At 42.7% G+C, this 18,472-nt stretch overlaps 1 protein-coding gene across 2 annotated transcripts; it reads right to left on the minus strand.

Moving 5' to 3' along the window:
• Window positions 1–699: 699 nt before the first annotated feature.
• On the minus strand, window positions 700–14,397 carry gpr142 (G protein-coupled receptor 142). Of its 2 annotated transcripts, none has more exons than XM_047609531.1 (3): window positions 14,265–14,397; window positions 7,700–7,854; window positions 700–4,533 (listed from the first exon to the last, which is right to left on the minus strand). In XM_047609531.1, exons 2-3 carry the CDS (start codon window positions 7,836–7,838, stop codon window positions 3,575–3,577), a joined length of 1,098 nt encoding a protein of 365 aa, XP_047465487.1. In that variant the 5' UTR covers window positions 7,839–7,854; window positions 14,265–14,397; the 3' UTR covers window positions 700–3,574. The 2 variants fall into 2 exon arrangements, with proteins under 2 accessions (XP_047465487.1, XP_047465486.1); XM_047609530.1 differs by lacking the exon at window positions 14,265–14,397 and adding an exon at window positions 13,110–13,277.
• Window positions 14,398–18,472: the final 4,075 nt, after the last annotated feature.

Below are 18,472 nucleotides of genomic sequence, written 5' to 3' on the forward strand. Positions count from 1 at the left end.
TTTTTCATTCGTGTGGATGCCTGAATATCAACGCAACGATCACTTCACCCCTATAGCCCCCGACGTCTCACAACAACAGCATCATCAGTGGTGGACTACAGGCTTGTGACGGTGCTGCATCAGATATTGACCCTTGTCGGTGGCTTGGTCCATTATTACTGATACTTCACCACTACCACGAGCCAAAAAGGATTATGGACTGTAATCTGGACTGTATGTTGAAGTGAAGTGAAATGAAGTGGTAACCTCCAGGTCCGAACGATGAAGACCATGTGAAGTGCAACAAACTGCAGTTCATCTAGTGGCCACTAGAGGCTCCAGAATGGAGCAAATCCCCATAGAGACCCATGTTAAAAAGCCCAACTTTACAGCATCACTAAGCATGTTTACAGCCTGGTACAGAAACGATTTTGGTCTCAGTAGTTTATTTCACTATTCATGACGACTGTACGGGGTGTGAATTTTTTTTAATTTAGGTTTAAAATTCTGCATGATTAAGGACGTTCCTGCTTTGAGTGACAGGTGTTAGCCTGAGCTAACAGGTAAAAGGAGAGTTGGCTGGGCGGGTCTCAACGTACGACAGGACCCCCCCATGTCCATATTTGGACTATCCAAGTGTGGGCGGAGTAAAGCTCATCCAACATGTCGACCTTTGGCTCCGCCCACTTCAGGCTTCATTGTCAATGAAGTGACGTCACGATGGGTTTGTCCGTAGCATAAACATACACTTGTTGACAGTCAGGGTTGATGCACATGCTCCGTCTCTCCTTCTTCTTCCGTCTGAGTTCTGTAGCAGAAACAGCGCCACACACAGGCCTGGTACATGTACTACAGCCTTTATACAGCTAGATCTGGTTCTGCAGTGGATCCATCTTTACGTAGAAATTCTCCAAACGACGCCAAGGAAAAACAGAAAGAAAGGTAGTTCTGGTCCGTGTGGACGTGGCCTGAGTGCATCTGACAGGACTCATTCATGTGATGCCCTGTGACACCTGCTGAGCAACAGGAAGCGCTGAGTGGAGTCGAGTCGTGGGGGTGTTTGAACAGGGACAAAGGACAGGTGGGAGGCGGACAGAGGACGTGTGGTTTTATCTGATTATGTCCTCTCCACACATCCCAGCGTCAAATCACGGCTTTCATTCATCTCCCCCGTCCCCCGCCGTCCTCTCCGGAGTAAAGTCGCCACCTCTCCACGCTCCCTCAACCCGCTCTGTTTTTGTCCGGCAGCAGGAGGCGTCTTCAAAGAGACGTCTGGGTACGAGCTCTCAGAACTTAGCTCAGGGCCTCAGGACATGAGCGGACGGACACGGGGACTCGGAGAAGGACCTGACCCGGCGTCTCAAACTGTGACTATAAACAGGACGAGAGGGACGGAGGACGGAGGACGGAGGAGGGGGCTTGTATGAGACACTTTAAACCTGAATGGGAGTAAATGTGCACTAATATTATTTATATAACGTACAGTTTGTGGAACAACATATCAGACATGACACGTTATTGACTTTTGTTAAACGTGTTTCAAATATAAAAAAATACAGAAATATGTCCATTTATTTAGATGTTACTTAAACTTTCTTTGTTTTTCTCTGCAAATGTGTTTATGAAACGTATATAGTTTAAAATAATGAAGTTCCACGTTAGTGAAACACGTTGGAGTCAGCGGGCTGGAGGATGTTGGGGTGGATGGAGGGTGCACAGAGCACGAAGCACAACACTCCATTCATTCAGACTCATGTTTGAGGTTTTTGTGTCTCAAATATTAAAGATGTTATTAAGGAACGAGCTAAAGGACGTGTTAGAAGGAAGAGTTTGCTCATATTTATTCATTTTTTTGCTGTTGACAAGAAAAATGATCTGGATCTATTTAAAGCGACTTCACACTAGTTACATTTATGTACAGAAAACCAATTTGTCTGAGTTAAGTTCAATTGAAGTGTTAAATACTGAAGTGTTGTTAAACGTATTAAAGTAGGCAGGAGGGTGTTGGGGTTGATGGAGGGCAAACAAAGCACTAAGCACCTACTATAGCTTCCATCACTTTTACTGAAGACGTTTCACCTTTTTTTTAGATCATAAAGGCAAAACCACTTTATTAGATTCAGTTTAACTTAAGAACAGAAACAATAAAAACACTGTTGTCTCCATTCTTTTCTTTTCTTTTTTCCTAATAATCTTAAACACAGAAGAATCATTTGTTCAAGTGAAGCTAAAATAGAGTCTCTCTGGATCAGAGGTAAAATAACTCCTCCTGAACTCAAACTAAATTATAATTATCATTATTATTGTTGTTGAATCTGTTCTGAGATGCTTCCTCTGTTTTAAGTGAAGTTAAACCAGGCGCTGGCTTTTCTCTGACTTCTTTCATATAAATTCATTCAACCTTTTAAAACTCATATAATCAAATAAATCTCACTCGGTTTTGAAACATCAAAGCGAATTAAAGGTTAAGACGATAAATAAGAATAATTTATATCATCTGTTCATATTTTGTGGATGGCGGCACAGAACATGAAATTAGATTTAGTGGTTGGATAGAAAGGCTCAGTTCTGTGTCCGAACTTCATCAGATGAGGCTTCAGGATTATTTAAAGTGAGGAACAGAAGTCAGCGCATTTACCTCTAAACTCTGAGATCACACGTGTGTGTGCGTTAGCAGCAAGTGAGTTTAAGTGCGGCTGCAGCTGGTGCAGTAAAGTTTAATTTCACCGGTTCAGGCCTCAGTGGAAATGTACCAGCTGACGGCTGCGTTCATGCTCATGTCCGTGCATGCGTGAGAGTGTGTAGTCCTGTGTTGTGCGCTGTTTAAGTGCGTGTTTGTTCAGACCATCCGGTTTAATCTGGGGGGTTTGTTTAGCCAGACCTGAGGCCACGCTGGTCGGCGATACAGCGGAGGGTTGTGTTTGAAGAGCGGAGTCTTCGCTCCCGCAGCTTAAACAGCGCGCGTTCATTTAAGGCTCCATCCAGTTGCACTTGGTGAAAAATAAACAGTGGCCTTAGCAGCTGAGGGTTTCGGCCGTAGAAACGATTTCTTTGCTCGGCTGGCTTCGCTCAGCGCGGTGAGGACTTCAGCGTCTTTACACGACGGCTGAAAATGCAGAAACTACAACTTCAGAGTCTTCTTCCTCCGGAGTTCACAGAAAGAACATGGACTAATGAATCACTCGTAGTAGCATGCAGCTGATCCTCCGGTCCATCTGAGCACAAACCGTGGACGTGTCGAAACAAACACTGTGTCAGCTCTCAAAAGAAAATGTTTCCTTCACATTTTTGCCATTTATGGAAAAGAGTAAAATACCTTCTTTTATTTTGTCACATTCTTCTCCGGAAAATAAATACGCCGCCGTCTTATCTGATTTACACGGACAAACAACAGCAGGTCACATGATACGAGACAAAAAAAAAAACAAAAAAAAAACATAGTTCTTGTGAGTGAAGTTCATTTCAGGCCCTTGGAGACGGCTCCGGGGCCGACTGGCTGGTGTCCACGCTCGTAGCTGGAACACAGTGCACGTCTCTGGGGTCGGCGCCGCGGCGGGACCGTGGGACGGCGGCGGCGGCGGGGAGGGGGGAGGGGTCACGAGGGCTTTCGGGCCCGGCGCGGCGACAGGGGCGTGGTCTCCCGCTGCGAGCGCTTGTGGTTCCCGCTGTACAGGGAGGAGATGGAGGCGTTGGCCGGGGCCAGCTGCTGGGGCAGGGCCCGGCGGGGGTACAGGGGCCCCCCCCTGAGCAGGACCACGTCCCTCACGGCGCCGCGGAACGGTTTGCTGACGAAGCAGTAGAGGAAGAAGTTGACGGCCGTGTTGAGCATGGCCAGCATGTTGGACAGGTCGTAGGCCAGGTGGACGCGCCAGTCCCGGTGGACGGAGGACACGTACAGGTGGTAGATGACCACCACGGTCCTGGGGGCCCACAGGACGGAGAACACGGAGGTGATGGCCAGGAGCATGGCCGTGGTTTTCCCGAGCCGCCGCGGAGGCGCCGACGTGGGCCCTCGCTCGTCCTGGCTGCACTGCTGCCTCTTCCTCATCCTCAGCGTGTGGATGATCAGAGAGTTCAGCACCAAGAAGATGCTGCACGGCAGGAAGTAGATGATGGTGACGTGGGTCCAGATGAGGACGGTGTCCAGCGCCGTGGGCGGGTGGCTGTTCCTCCACATGTCGGACCACCAGAAGAACGGGACGCCCGACACCAGCGACAGCGTCAGCACGGCGGCGATGATCCGCCGGGTCCGCGCCGGGTAGCTGACCTGCCGGTGGAGGAGCGGGTGGCACAGCGCCACGTAGCGGTCCACCGTCAGCGGCACCGTGGACCAGATGGAGGCGTGGTTGGCGGCGAACTCGGCGGCGCTCACCGTGTGCAGCAGGAGCGCCGGGACGTCGCGGTGGAAAACCGCCGTCTCCAGCAGGAAGCCGACGAAGATGATGAAGAGCTGGGAGAGGATGTCGGAGCCCGTCACGGCCAGGAGGTAGTAGTACAGAGCCTTCTTGGTGCGGCACGCCAGCCTGGACAAGGCCACGGCCGTCAGGATGTTCACTGCAACAACACGTTCAAGTTAAAGCTACAGACACGACATTAGCATTAGCATTAGCAACATGTATATAGCCAGTTCATTAGGTACTAGGCCTGTCACACTATAGCGGTATTGACGATAATCACGGTATTAAAAATTTTAATTTCAGCATTAAAAATGCACATTTCCCACCGTGGACGCTGCTTCAGTTATGTAGCATATTATCTTCTTGTTCTCTCTTCTGTCCCTTTTCCTGTTTTGGGGGTTTGTGGAGTTTGTACAAAGTTTAAAGGTCAAGAGGTTATTTACCAGATTCCAGCTCGTAAAACCAACTAGACATAAGGAGAGTTCTCTTTGTTAATGAACGGGGTTTTTTTGAGGATGAGCAGCAAATATAATGTGACTGTGCTGAACGAGAGAGAGGATTCGATGATTGGCCAGAAGCTCAGAGCTCAGAGTTTTTGACATTGTTCTTTCTTGTAATAAACCTTTTTTCAATACAAGATAAGATTTGTCAGCAGTGATCACTTCTTTCTACAGCACATCAAATATACAACACTTATTTTTCTTATTTAATACTTTAAAGCCTGAACGTATCACCGGCGATCCATTAAAAGTCGCTGTTTTTAAATTACCGTAACTCACAGTTATTGAGAAAATTCAAAGTGTGTCTGAAAACTGGGAGGCTTTTCTCCTGGGAGACTTTCATGTCATCTCAAGGGTGTAACTAACTTAGCTTTTACCAATAAATTCCTCCAAACTTCTCTCTCTTCATGGGTCTCCCCGGTATTACATGAAGCCTCATTAACTTTTCAAAACTAATTTGATATAATGTGCTACAAAATTAACATTTTTCCACCTGTGAAAATTAAAATGAAATATTAGATCACACAGTAGAGCTGCATAAATCCTACATGCACTCACCAGTTTATTAGGTAGTTAAACCAATACCATCTAACACGACGATATACAATTTGCATATTTTTTTATATAAAATATTTTTAGACCATTTTTACTGACTGTAATTTCCCGTCTCTGAATTTCCCAAAGAAAGAAAGAAAGAATAGCTGAACAGAAAGTGTTTTGCCCACCTCTCTGTCTATCTATCCGAATATTCATCTTATCTATTTATTTTTACTCTCTTGCACTAAATCCTTTCGTCGTGTTCAGCTGATGGAGAAAAGGCTTTGCCAGAATAATAGGAACAGGTGTCAGTTATTTGACGCTGAACCTTCATGAGGACGAGGTTTAGTTCAGGCTTCTTATATTAAAAAGCACTGACGTGTGCACGTGACATGTACCTAATAAACTGGCGAGTGAGTGGACTCGTTTTTCTTGCGTCTACTGTGTCTGTACTTTCTGTTCTCGTCCTTTGTGTAAGAACTGGATGTACAGCGGTGTAAGTTACACAGCATTGATTTTAGTCGCCTCCGTATCACATCTTTCAGACGTCTCGTCTGCGCCGAGATGTTTTCGCTCTGGTTGCGTCTTCTTCGTCAAACATGCAGCTGTCGCCTCGTGGCCTTTACATTTATGACCCTTAGGGGACAATTACGTGACGCCACCCAGAGGTCGTCCCAACACTGTGGTGATGCTTGTTTTGACCGACGCTGTCTAAATCAGATCAATACCGGGTCATCACCGAGACAAGAAGAGCGATGAGAGTCGTGAGAACGCTGCAGCACATTAAGGGCTGGTGAGGGGTTGGTTTTAATGCAGGGACGGAGACGGCGGCTGGAAGATGATGGATGAACCTCGTCCACTCAAACAAACTGATTATCATAAGGTTGTGCATCAATGTGTGGTTGGTTGTGTGCCTGCAGCGTTGTTACTCGCTGGTCCATTAAAGCACCAGTAACGTCCCTCTAACTCACTTCTTATTGATTTCTTCAGTCTTATGTGGTTCCTTCACCTGCAGCATCCAGACTCACTTCTTATTACAACATGAGTCGAGTAACACGCAGTTCAGAACATTTCATTATGAGGCAAGTTTCAACCAACAGAGAGAAAAATCAGCAAAATGTTGATATCACAACTCTGGTGGAGCTCATGCTGCTACGTTGCTGTTTGTTTATCTTTTAATTTATTTTTATTTTACCTATATCCAGTAGTTACTTATGGTAGAGCCATTTATTATAGAGAGTCTGTCCAACCAGAGAACAGAGCGTCTGATCTGTCCCTCTATGCTGATTGGTTCTGAGCTGGTCACATGTTTCATGGGCGCCATGTTGGATCCATCTAACCAATATTCATCCATAGAGAAGTGGCAATAACAGAGAATAAAACTGGATTAAAAGTTAAAATATGCCACAAGTCATCCCATCATTAATGTGAACCTTGATCTCTTTACAAATGAATGAAGCTTGAAGTTAGCCTAGCCTTATGCTAGCCGTATGCTAGCTAGTTATCTAGGCTAAAGTCTTATAAAAATAGCAGCTAGTGTCATATTTACTGTGAAACCCATGTGTTCATGTGATTTATGTCCATGTAGACAGACACATTTAACTGACACGTAACTTTACCTCAGTTACTACTAAGTTTATCATCATCAGTTTATTATGGCTAGCATGCTAATGCTATAATGCTAACACTAAATAACAGTGAGACTAGTTTAATAGTAATTTGAACCTTTTAACGGTGATGGATGAACACGGAGACTGAGGAGAAGGTAAACACAGCTCCATGACTGATGAGGTGATTGGGCTACGAAGCATTTTACAGCTCATTGAAGATATTTTAAGGAAGTAGACGCTGGGATATTTAAGTGAGGACCTTTTACATATTAATAACATTAATAGGAACGTTAATGGTGGAAATAAGAAATTTCAACATACGGTTACACTGTAGAGTCTAACCTCTGATGTAGCAAACATGGCGCCCATGGTTAGAGTTGACCAGACTCTCTCTGATATACGATACGATACGATACGATACGATACGATACGATACAATACGATATACTGACTTATGGGGTATAATCTGGACCTGAGTGCGTTTTTATTATAATAAAAATTAACAAGATTCTCAGTTTTAACTGATACAGAGAAAAAAAATGCTGCATTTAAGCTAATTCAGACGATATGTATGACCACATGCAATCTGATTGGCCCGGTAGATGTTTGCTATAGAGACTCCAAACTAACTTTCTCCACACGCCAAAAAAAACATTTTTAGAGCAGTTTCGTGTACCTGGTACTCCCACGCAGAGCAGGATGCTGTAGTAAACAACCGGGATGAAGCCCAGGACACATTTGGACTTCTGCAGCTCCTCCGGTGTCAGGTCCAGCTCCTGGTGGCCGGACGCTGTCACATTGGACCAGTTGATCATGACCTTGGTGCTTCACCTGGAGAATAAAAATGAAAGAAAAATGAAGACAAAACACAACTTCACAAAGTAGAAGATGAGTACTGTAAAAGTTCAGTTTACTTTTTTCGATGTGGTCTCAGATTTTACACCCTGGACCGACTGAAACCCTTTCCACACTGGATGCCCTTGTACTTGGACCAGACTGTATCTGTTATCAAAATAAAACCAACCACTATTTTCAAAGTAAACTGAGCGTGACAATGAAGAGGCCTTCGTGATCTATTATGACTCAGTGGATGGAGTTTATCGCTGCCCACCTTAAAATACAAGACACATTTGACTGATCTGGTGTGAGTCCATGTGTGGAGGTCGTCTAGGACACATGTGATCTCATTCCTTTGGTTAGTGTGAACGCACAATAAGTGCTGGGTCACATTAAAGACCACCTGCCTCTGTTAAGTTACATAGTTTTGTCTAATATTCGACTTTAATCCAAATGAGTTAATGTTTATTTACATACAGAGAAACTGAGATCAGATCTCAAGAGCCGGCTGTGGACGAATGTGGAGAATCACTTGCAGTCAGATCGGATGTTAATAAAAGGCCAAATGTTTAGAGTCTAGGGATCTAAGGTTGTTCAGTTTGTGTTATATTTGTGGAGATGTTTATTTAGGTTAACAATGGTTTTATAGATAAAGTCCTGTTTCCAGGACTCAAAGTCGAGGTTCCTGCCACAGTCAGGTTTATACTTCTGCTACAGATCTGCGCAGAACCCACTGCCAAGTATCCTACGCTGTCGTAAACATTTATACTTCGAACTATATCAAAAACAAACCGGTCTGGAGTTAAACCCAATAAACGCTGAGCAACTGTTACTTTGACTGAAACCACTGCAACAAGAAGAGGCAGTGTGAGAGGACGGTCTGTCGGAGGAAGGACTCGTCTGGCCGCTGAGAGATGAGGAGATAACTTTTATTTTATTATAGGAGCAAAGAGGCAAGTACAGTTATTTTAGAATTAAATTAAAGTCTGGTTCCTGCAGGATGGACATAGGTTTGGGTAAATATCAGAGTTTGGCATTACGATAAAAAACAAAAATGTATTAAGATTACGAAAGGGTAATATTTTAAAGAAACAATAACAAAAGAAACAGTGATCTCTTGTGTTAAAGGGCAATGTTTTGTCCACCCATCCATCAGCCTTGACCTCCTCTTGTCTGAGAGGCCACTGTTACAATAATGAGCTGCTTTCGTAGACGCGATGCAGAGGAAACTTATTTATTTGTTTATTTGTTATAATAAATGATGCAACTGTAATTTAATTTTTTTTGTGTGGTAGAGTTTCCAGGCTGTGGATGAAATGCAGGTTACAACTATAACTATGACATAAACAATGAAATGAAACCAAAAATACTCAATGAGCCAAACATAACTATTGAAATGTCATCTAAATATAGTGTTGGGATCTGATAATTAAATCATTTTATGCACAAACTCAATCTGCAAAGTCCTAAAACAACACTTCACAATGTAATAAACTCGTGTAATAGCTTAAAATAATGCATGAAAGCATGTGCAGATTAATTTAGGTTACAGTACTAGCAAGTATTCAGTGTATCAGAGCCATTATTTATTCCTCTGTGCCATAAAGCTCCATTGTTTTTAAAAACACATCAGTGCATCATGCTGTAGCTCGAGGTTATATCATCTTCTTTCACCATCAGCACACAAACAAACCAGCCCTCACTAGAGCAACATGTGTAGATTAATCTGCTGCTGGAAAAAAATAGTCCCCGACAGAAGCTCGTGTTTGACTAAAACCTCAGCTGTTCTGTACAAAAAAAAAATTACTGGAAAAATATATATGTGTGAAATGTTTTCATTTAAAGAGTTGGACGCTGCGGCGTTTGGGCTGAGAGCCACAGACCGTTGTGTTGTTAGTGTTGAGAGACAGAGTGATGCATTGTTGTTTTTGGTCTTTTCATGTGATTTAAGGTTCCAGATTTAAGTCGTGTCTATGTTTGCAGTTTGGCAGAGGAAGAGGGTGAAATACGATGAAAATATGACAAAAATTCAACTTCAACATCCAATGTCCTGTGAGATAATTTTATATCTGCAAACGTCTTCTTTAAATTTAAAAGGTCGTGTCTGATGATGAAAAACAAATTCTTACTTTTGAGAAGCTGCAACCAGATAATCTACAGTTGCACTAAAATTTATTTTAACATTTATCAAACTGGCTGTTGATAATTTTTTATTTTTTTTTTATCAAACTGTTGCAGAGCCTGGATTGGATAGAGGATCGGATGAACAATTTATCCAGATGATGTTATATGTACAGAAGCTGCAGGGAAATCTCTATCATATCACAGAATTAAAGACTAATGTACAACATGCATCTATTCATTAGTCAGATTTTATCACTAATCATCGTTTGCAGACGATGAGCCGCTTCATGTTGCTGCATAAACCAAAAAGAAAATCTGCTGAGTTTGGCCTGAGTCGGTTAAACTGCAGCTTCACAACAACAGATGGACGGACCATCCACCTCCACCCTCCACCCTCCACCCCCACCACATCAGCCATTATCCTCCTCCCGTCTCCCTAATTTAACCTTTTCACCTGGGTTACATCCATCTTGTTTTGCCTTATCTGCCTGCTCTCCTAATTTACTCCACTCACCCATGAGGCCATATTTGGACCCTGTTATCTTTGCAGCTTTCAGTGACAAACCATTTGTAGGAGGTCAGCCAACGTAAACATCATCGCGGAGCCACGCTCACCCTATTCACAAAAGTGCCCCGATGATGTGAGCGCTGCAATCACCACCACCGGCAGTTGGTCATATTTAATTACTGCCATTGTAAAGGCTATTTATGCGGCAGAGCTGTGCATGTGAACTACATGACTGGTACGTTTTATGGCCTGTAGCAGGAATGTGATTGTAAAATTGAGAAGCATTGAATAACTGAGTGCTTGGATGCTTTAATTCACCTGAGCACAATAAACCTACAGAAAAGCCTGGAATGAAAAGCAGTCATCTTGATCAATGGTGTAATTAACTGTGTAGACACGGAGGAGGTCAGTATGACAATTACTCCTTCATGCCTGTCTTCACAATCTCTCTCATGTAGAAAGATACTGTGCGTGCATGCAGAGGGCAATAACAACAGCTTCTGACCAGACTGATGACAAATAAAGCTTCAGGCAGATTTCCTCCTAGGACTAAATCCAGGGACTAATATGGAGAAACTTTCCAAGGAACGATTTTCTCTTTTAACATTTCTAAAGTTCCACACAGACTTTGAAAAAGCTCAAACAGTTTTTGTTACAGTTACCAAAAAAGGTTTTGGTAATGAAACACTAAGAAATGACTTGTGGCTTGAGATGGGAATCAAACAGTGGCTTCTTGTGATTAAGACCAATGTTTTGTCCACCCATCCGTCCACCTTGACCTCCTCCTTTCTGAGACACAACTGTTGCAATTAAACTCAGCACTGGGTCAAAATGAGCTGCTTGGAAAAATGATTAAATTTTCATGACCAGTTGTTTGTCACAACTTCTACAAACACTCGACTAAAGCCACAACGGTCCATGGTCTACACTGCTACGACTTCAGTTTTAGCGTCTTCCCAAGAACCATCGAGCTGCTGCCCAATGTTCTGTTCAAGGATGAAAGATTTGAATTCACTTGTCTTCAGGAGTTGACAGATTAATTCTCTACAAGGGTGAACCCTATGGTGCGTTGGTGGGCTTTGGAACCAGGAATCGACTCTAAACATGACCCAGCAACAAGCCAAGTGCGGCAATCCAGTCAGAGGAGCAACAAATAAAATTTGAAGCCAGCTCAACCCTCATTTCATGTGTCTCTTCCTACATGTAGGGACTAGTGTTGGAAGTCATATCAATGGCTTTCATTGGAAACATGAAACACACCATTAGAGACAAGGGAGTATATTTGAGATTTGCATCAAAAGAGGCCAGTTGAGGTGGTTCGGCAACTCAACTTTGGAGGATTTTCCAGGCACAAAAAATTTGAACCAGAATTTGCTTGAGAAATGACATATCTCTCCTGGCCTGCGAATGACTAGTCATGAATAGATGGAATATGTTGCTGAGGAGAGAGATGTTTGGATGGTTGGTTTTCTCAATAAGGTCCATGCTCTGGATCAGAGCACATAAGCTTCCTCTGCAGATTTTCCACCGAACTATAACAACCTTCTCTCAATGTTGGCCTAAACATTCATTGAGCTTCATAGAAACAGAACGGTCACAAAATCATCTGGAACATCTAATTTTCAGTGACTAATAGGAAAACCTGCAGATAAGGTTTTATAATTTTGCCGTTATGATCTGCTTCAAAGCTCCAGAATGAACTTCCACAAACTCTTAAATCCTCCTCCTTCATGTGAACTTTGACGTGTGCAGTATGAAGTGAGTCAACTTTTCAAGTCCCTTTTTGTTATCAATAAAAACATTCTCATGTTCCAGTCCTTGTTGTGAAACAAGAGCCCTCGTGCACAGATAGGATGTCCTATTCAGTATTAATAGGTCCTCAGCTCCCATGGAAGGCTTCTGTTATCTGGACTGTCCAAAATAAACAGGGATTTAATTTAATACAACTGGTTAACAGAAGAAAAATCAGTAAATATTCGATTACTTTTTAGTCTGACGTAGCCAGACTCAGCTCTTATCAAAATATGAGTCTGGTCACAAACAAACACACAAACACAGACACACAAAAAAAAACTCAGCTGGATCATCAACAACCAATCAGAGAGTTTTACTTGTAAACCAACTCAACTCCACGATGCTCAGGTGATGTGTATGAGTGCCACTACTCTTTTGTCCATCAACACATAAATCCAGGGATCTTTGCTGGAGCTGAATCAGTTTCCAACAGAGAGACTCCAGATAAACTTTCTGTCACATATAAATTTGCAGGTGAAGAAGTTAGTATAGCTTCCAGGCTAATTTCTTGCATCCTTGCTAACTCAGAAAATAAAAACTGAAAGGTGTCAATGTATTTGTTTTTGTATCCTGGAATTGCGTCTTAAAAAAGTCCAGCACTGGATTAAATTTCAATTTATTTATTTCCATATTATTCACGTTTAAGATTCTGACAATGTGTGACGGTAAAGTGTCACCTCTACCTTGAATATACAGTTTTGTTTAATATTCTTGAACCTCTATGTCACATTATTACTGCAGTGAGTAAATGGAGAGTGAACCCGAAACAAAAATAGGAAAACTGTGACGGTTGAAGCTTTGCGTCAGTGCTGCATAAAATTACCCAGAAAAACAAGTTGAAATGGCTCCTGTAGATCTGCAAGGTCGACTCCTCGGTCTCATCAGACACACGATCTGTTTCCTCATCTGTTCTCGCTCAGGACCAGCACAGAGAAAGATAATCGTTACGAACCAGAGGGTTTTGAGTTTGTCAGCAAAACACACCACAAGGGACCAGTAATTACTCCGACCAATCAATGACCCGAGGCGTCTTTTAAATCCTTAAGATTTCTTCTTCTCGCCACCTGAGACGTCCCTTGTAGATTGGCTCAAATCTTCAGACACCGACAGTCCCGTGGGTGCTGCAGATCCTCGAGCTGAATATGAAGCTGTTCTCACCTCAGAGGTGTTTTATTAAATCCATCTCTGAGGCAGCGATGCTGGTACCCAAGGGAAATGAAACATATTGACGTGATGACAGGATGGAAAGTAGCAGAGCTGCTGCAGATCAGAGGCATGTTTCTGATTAAGACCCTTTGGTGTTTGTTTTTGTGGACGGTTTTCCCAGGGTCCGCATGCAGCTGGAGGCTGTAGGATGCAGCTCTGCAGGGGTTACTGTGCCCAGGAAGCTGAAATGAACTTTATCTGTGCTCTGCTTAATTATTCATGTGCACCTGAAACAACAGCTCTGAGAGATAAAGGGTCCTGCCAGGCGTAGCTGCACAGCAAACATATCATGGCTTCACGTGATGGCAAGGCGGAGGCGTTTGGATGTTTATGAGTAAAGTGAGAGGATTCCTTTGAAAGTCTGCAGCTGACACGCAACAGAAGGAGGAAATCTCTTCATCCTGCAGATCGTGAGAGGAGTTTCTGCTCCGAGTTTGTGTGTGAGGCCAAACTCTTGACCCGTGGTCAGAGTAGTTAGGAAGACTGAGTCCAGAAGTGAATTCTGGCAGAAGAAATGACAGAAATGATGATGACAAATCCCCGATCCTTAGAAGATTCATGGAGGAATAGGAAGAAAACACTTCAGATCATCACAAAGTGAATTATGAAACAACTGGACTTGAGACAACCCAGACCTGCTTCCTTAAATAACTTTTCTAATGAGATCCTGATCCAGCATCAGTGATGTGTATCAGCTCTGGCTGCACATGTTCAGAATCAGAGGATGCAGAGTTTTCCTAGTTTGCCCTTGTATGGCGGGTCTCAGTCTTACCTTCTCGTCCAGTTTGTAGAGCGACTCTCCGCCGGCGTCACAGCCGATCCCCCGGGCGGCCGCCGGCCCCGGAGACTCCCACAGAGTCCCTGCTGGAGGACAGAGAGGACGGAGAGGGGACGGTTAGTCCAGGCAGACGGGACATCACTGCAACGACTGAGCCGAGGGGAGAGGGGAGAAAGGAGGCTGAGGGGAGTCAGGAGAGAAGAGGGTGAGGGAGGGGTCTGTGAACGAGGGAGGAAACGGATCAGAGAGAAATGAAGGAAAAGTACCCGAGAATAAAAAGAGGAACGGTGACAAAATAAACATTTAAAGCTCTCAGACTCATGCTGTGAACACTAATATCAACAGATTAGGAAAATGATGTTTTCCATATTATTATTTTCAAATAATGAATTTCTTAGAAAAAAATCTGAACCTATTAAGGTAGATTTCTCGGGATTATTGATTCGAGTATGATGAAAAACAGCATGGAACGTAACAGGGTTTCATCTGTCAGACTATTTGCATGAAGACTGAAATTAATTGGAAACAAAAAACAGCACCAACGTATTCAAATCTTGGCAGAGACGTTATGAGACGTTTAGAGCTGCAGAAAATCTGATTTTCACTGAAAAATCATGAAAGAAAGTTCTATAGAACGAACTTTTATATAGAAAGAACTTTTATTTTTCATCATTACTCATCGAACTGAAAACCTCTCATGGTCAATTTTAAAGTCAGAGACTTATATAATGTTTATGTTTGTGCCTTATTGTCTTTCTCTTTAATATTCATTCATAGTAGTTGTAGTTGTTATTGTAATGTATCAATGAGGTAGTTGTCGTACGTATAATGTTTGTAATGTTTGTGATCATTTGTAAAATTAAGTTGTGAGCAAAGTTGAGACGGACACAAAGAAATCTGGTATAAAATCTTGTGTTAGATAAGTTTAGAGAGTGAATATCTGGTCTTTACTGTTGAATTATCTTGGATTTTCATAATGTAATAATAAATAAATGGGGTGAAATTAAGATTTATTATTATATAAGTTTCTTGAAAGATTGCAAAGCAGCAGACATTAGACATAAATACAAACTACTACCTCGATGTCTAGCTTTTATAATCTTAGTGTTTCTTAAATAACGATCAATATTTATGACAGAAGTGGGACTCACAGAAGAAAGAACAAAGACACCCAGCAGCAGCAGCTTTATAATTTCATGCATTTATTCTTAACGTGAAGTCAAACTAACTCAATTATCAGAGAAATTGTTGGACCTGGAAGACAAATATGTATTTAATTTAGATAAATCCACGTCTCGTAACTTCAACTAGCTGAACGACAGCGAACAGAGCGTTAAACGAGGTGATCGGAAAAACTAATTCGTCTTAAGTCTGTTGACAAACCATCTGAGAAACCCGACGCGTACATGAGCTCGCTGTGGCCCAACATGGCCGCCCTCACCATGCAGCCGCATATCATTGAGAGTTTATCTGATGTACGGTGCTGGACCTCTGGCCGTGCTCTGCAGCAGGAGGGGACTCAAGCAAATAATGAACTCGGTGGCAGATTGTTATGCACGGACACGACTTGTTATCAACTGGACCTGAGGACCGGAAACACAACTTCATGGTGCATCAGCAGACATCAAATTATCCTTTTATAGACAAGAATCAGCTTATGACACCAAGAACTCTGTCGGTACCGACACAAAAGTACTTTAAAAATAAGATAATGTTCCAAAAATTCTAAAAAAATTTCAATTTATTTTTTAAATAAACATGTATACAGTGGTGGCATTGACTTCTCATATATAATTAAAAGATGACATATTTCTAGAGTTTCCAGACATGCTAACAGGACTCACTGCTGGTTACGATCATTGTCCAACTCCCACATGTGCTCCAAGGTTGGGCTACAACGGGCTAAAGCCATAGTGACAGCTAGCTAGTTACTGTCGAGCTAGCAAGACAAGGTGATATAGACAAAACTGTAAAACTTTGTGACTAACTAACAACTTAATGTTAGTTAGGTAGCTAGCGAGTTCACGTTAGCTAGCTAGTTTTAGCTGTTGCGTTGGGTCTCAATGCTATTTGTTGCATATTTTAATATTTTGCATACTGTATATCCCTCCACTGCGTACTGAACCCCTTTTTACCTCGATCTGGAGGAGAAGAATCACTGACACTCACCTGCAAAACCCGTCCCCGACATGACACAGAGCTCAGACTCCGTCAGGAAGCTTGACGGGCTAGCAACAGTAACTAAGGGGGCGGGGCCAACTAGCGAAATGTTCTATATTAGCCTACAGGGTAACACTTCGAGCTAATACTAGTCCAGGTAACCAGTTACCTGCTTCATTTGGTCCAAGGACAATACTGAGCAAAGCACTGGCAAAATATTTTTATTTTTGATCTTTGGGCAGACGGGTCCGTCCATGTGTTCTGGATCTGGTTCTGCTCCAAGTTTCTTCCTTCATGCTGCTCTGGATGTTTCAGACCAGATTTCTGAATTGAACTGAATAAACCAATGATCAGTTAATGAAGCTCAGACTGTAAATAAAGATGGACCAATGTTTCCTGGAGAGATGTTTTGAAGCTCAGTGTTTCTCAGTGCGTCTCCATCTTGGCAGTGACAGACTCCTCCTTTTAACTCCCAGCTGATTCAGAAATGGTCAGAAATGAAGCTGAATAACATTAGCGTGTGTGGCTAGCTAGAAATTAGTTACCACATAAATGAATTATAAATGAATTATAATCCTCTCTCGTAGATATGGAGTTCTTTTTACATCCCTTTGGTCTTAGATTCTTCTTGTTTCTGTCGGTCTCAAATAAACTGGCGCCTCCTCTGCAGAGATGATATAAACTCATGGAGCCAATTTCACGCCTGCAGAGTCTATCGGCAGCTCAGATTTACAGTCGGCCTCTATCTGCACACATCTACCACCTGAAAAAAACAAAACAAAACAAAACAGCTGCAGCTGCTGGACGAGGACAAAAAGAAAGAGTGAGAGGAGCTAACGGGGCTAGAGGAGCGATCACATTGATGCTGAGGCTGAGCTCATCTCACGGGTCACCTCGGCCTGGGACTCCGAGCATCTGTAACACGAGCAGCTCTCCAGATAAACGTTATCTCACACAGCATGACTTCATGCTCAGAACAAATCTATTTATATTACACTTTTTTTTTGCTGCTTTATATGTGAAATAAATGTGTGCGTTGTTTAGCATCTACCTCACAGAGCTGCTCCATTAAGGCAGTAACTCTGGCTGAGCTTCCATCTCTGTATTATTTGTTCATACCAAAGCAGTGACGCTTATCTGGCACCGATGCTGCTTTATTTATTTAATAAAGACCCGTATTTGACATTTAGAAGCAAAGCAAACAAGAACTTAAGGCCAGAATCATTATTTAAGTTCATGTGATTACAGAGTCAAAACTAAACGCTTCCATACGGGAGGTCAGACTGGAGACAATTATATGAAATAATCATTTCTACTTACAGTGTGCTTTTTATTGAAAACGACCTGAATGAGCCAATACTTTTTTAAAAACAAAAAAAAATCCACGGGCTGCTGCAAAATATTACATCTGTGTTTGATCTGAATTCAGATTATTGTTCGTCCACGAGAGGAACAAACAAACTGACGCAGTTAATGAATAAACAGTGGATAATGTAAGAGTCGTCTCCAGGTTAAGTCTCTGAGCGTCGTTCTGTGATGTTGACATGAGAAGCTGTGAAAGGCGTCTGCTGATCTCCTGCTGCAGGGCGCGACTAATGAACCAGTAAATCAGAGCGTCCATGTTGACCCGTGTCCTCTGATGGAAGCTCCTACAGGACCAGAGCATCAGGACGGGACCAAGCAGACATGGGAGGAGGTGGCTCGGGACATTTACCCAGAAATTAAGAATCAAGAGTCTTTATTGTCATTATGAGAACACAACCTAATTTTGCTTAAAAGACACATGTGTAAATATGAAGCACCAGTAAGAACACATGGCACCAGGATGCATCATGGGCTGACTCTAAGCATCGCTGTAAACCACGTAAACCAGGATCGGCCTCTTCCAGCTGGATGATGTTCTCCGCTTCAGAAACGAGTTCGAGGTGTCGACTTTTCCTCCAAATTCAACCAGATCTCAGTCCAAATCATGCATCTGTGGGACGTTCTGGACCAACAGTTCTGATCCATGGAGGCCTCCACCCTTTAACTTAAAGAAGGAC

The sequence above is a fragment of the Mugil cephalus genome, chromosome 16 (genome assembly GCF_022458985.1).
Source record: "Mugil cephalus isolate CIBA_MC_2020 chromosome 16, CIBA_Mcephalus_1.1, whole genome shotgun sequence".
NCBI classification, from domain to species: Eukaryota; Metazoa; Chordata; class Actinopteri; order Mugiliformes; family Mugilidae; genus Mugil; species Mugil cephalus.

Excerpts from the sequence above, each read along its gene's own strand:
- gpr142 (XM_047609531.1), bottom strand. The coding sequence starts at position 7,838 with ATGATCAACTGGTCCAATGTGACAGCGTCCGGCCACCAGGAGCTGGAC. Across the intron at positions 4,534-7,699 it reads GCTCTGCGTGGGAGTACCAG|TGAACATCCTGACGGCCGTG; the intron begins GTACACGAAACT and ends GTGTTGTTGCAG.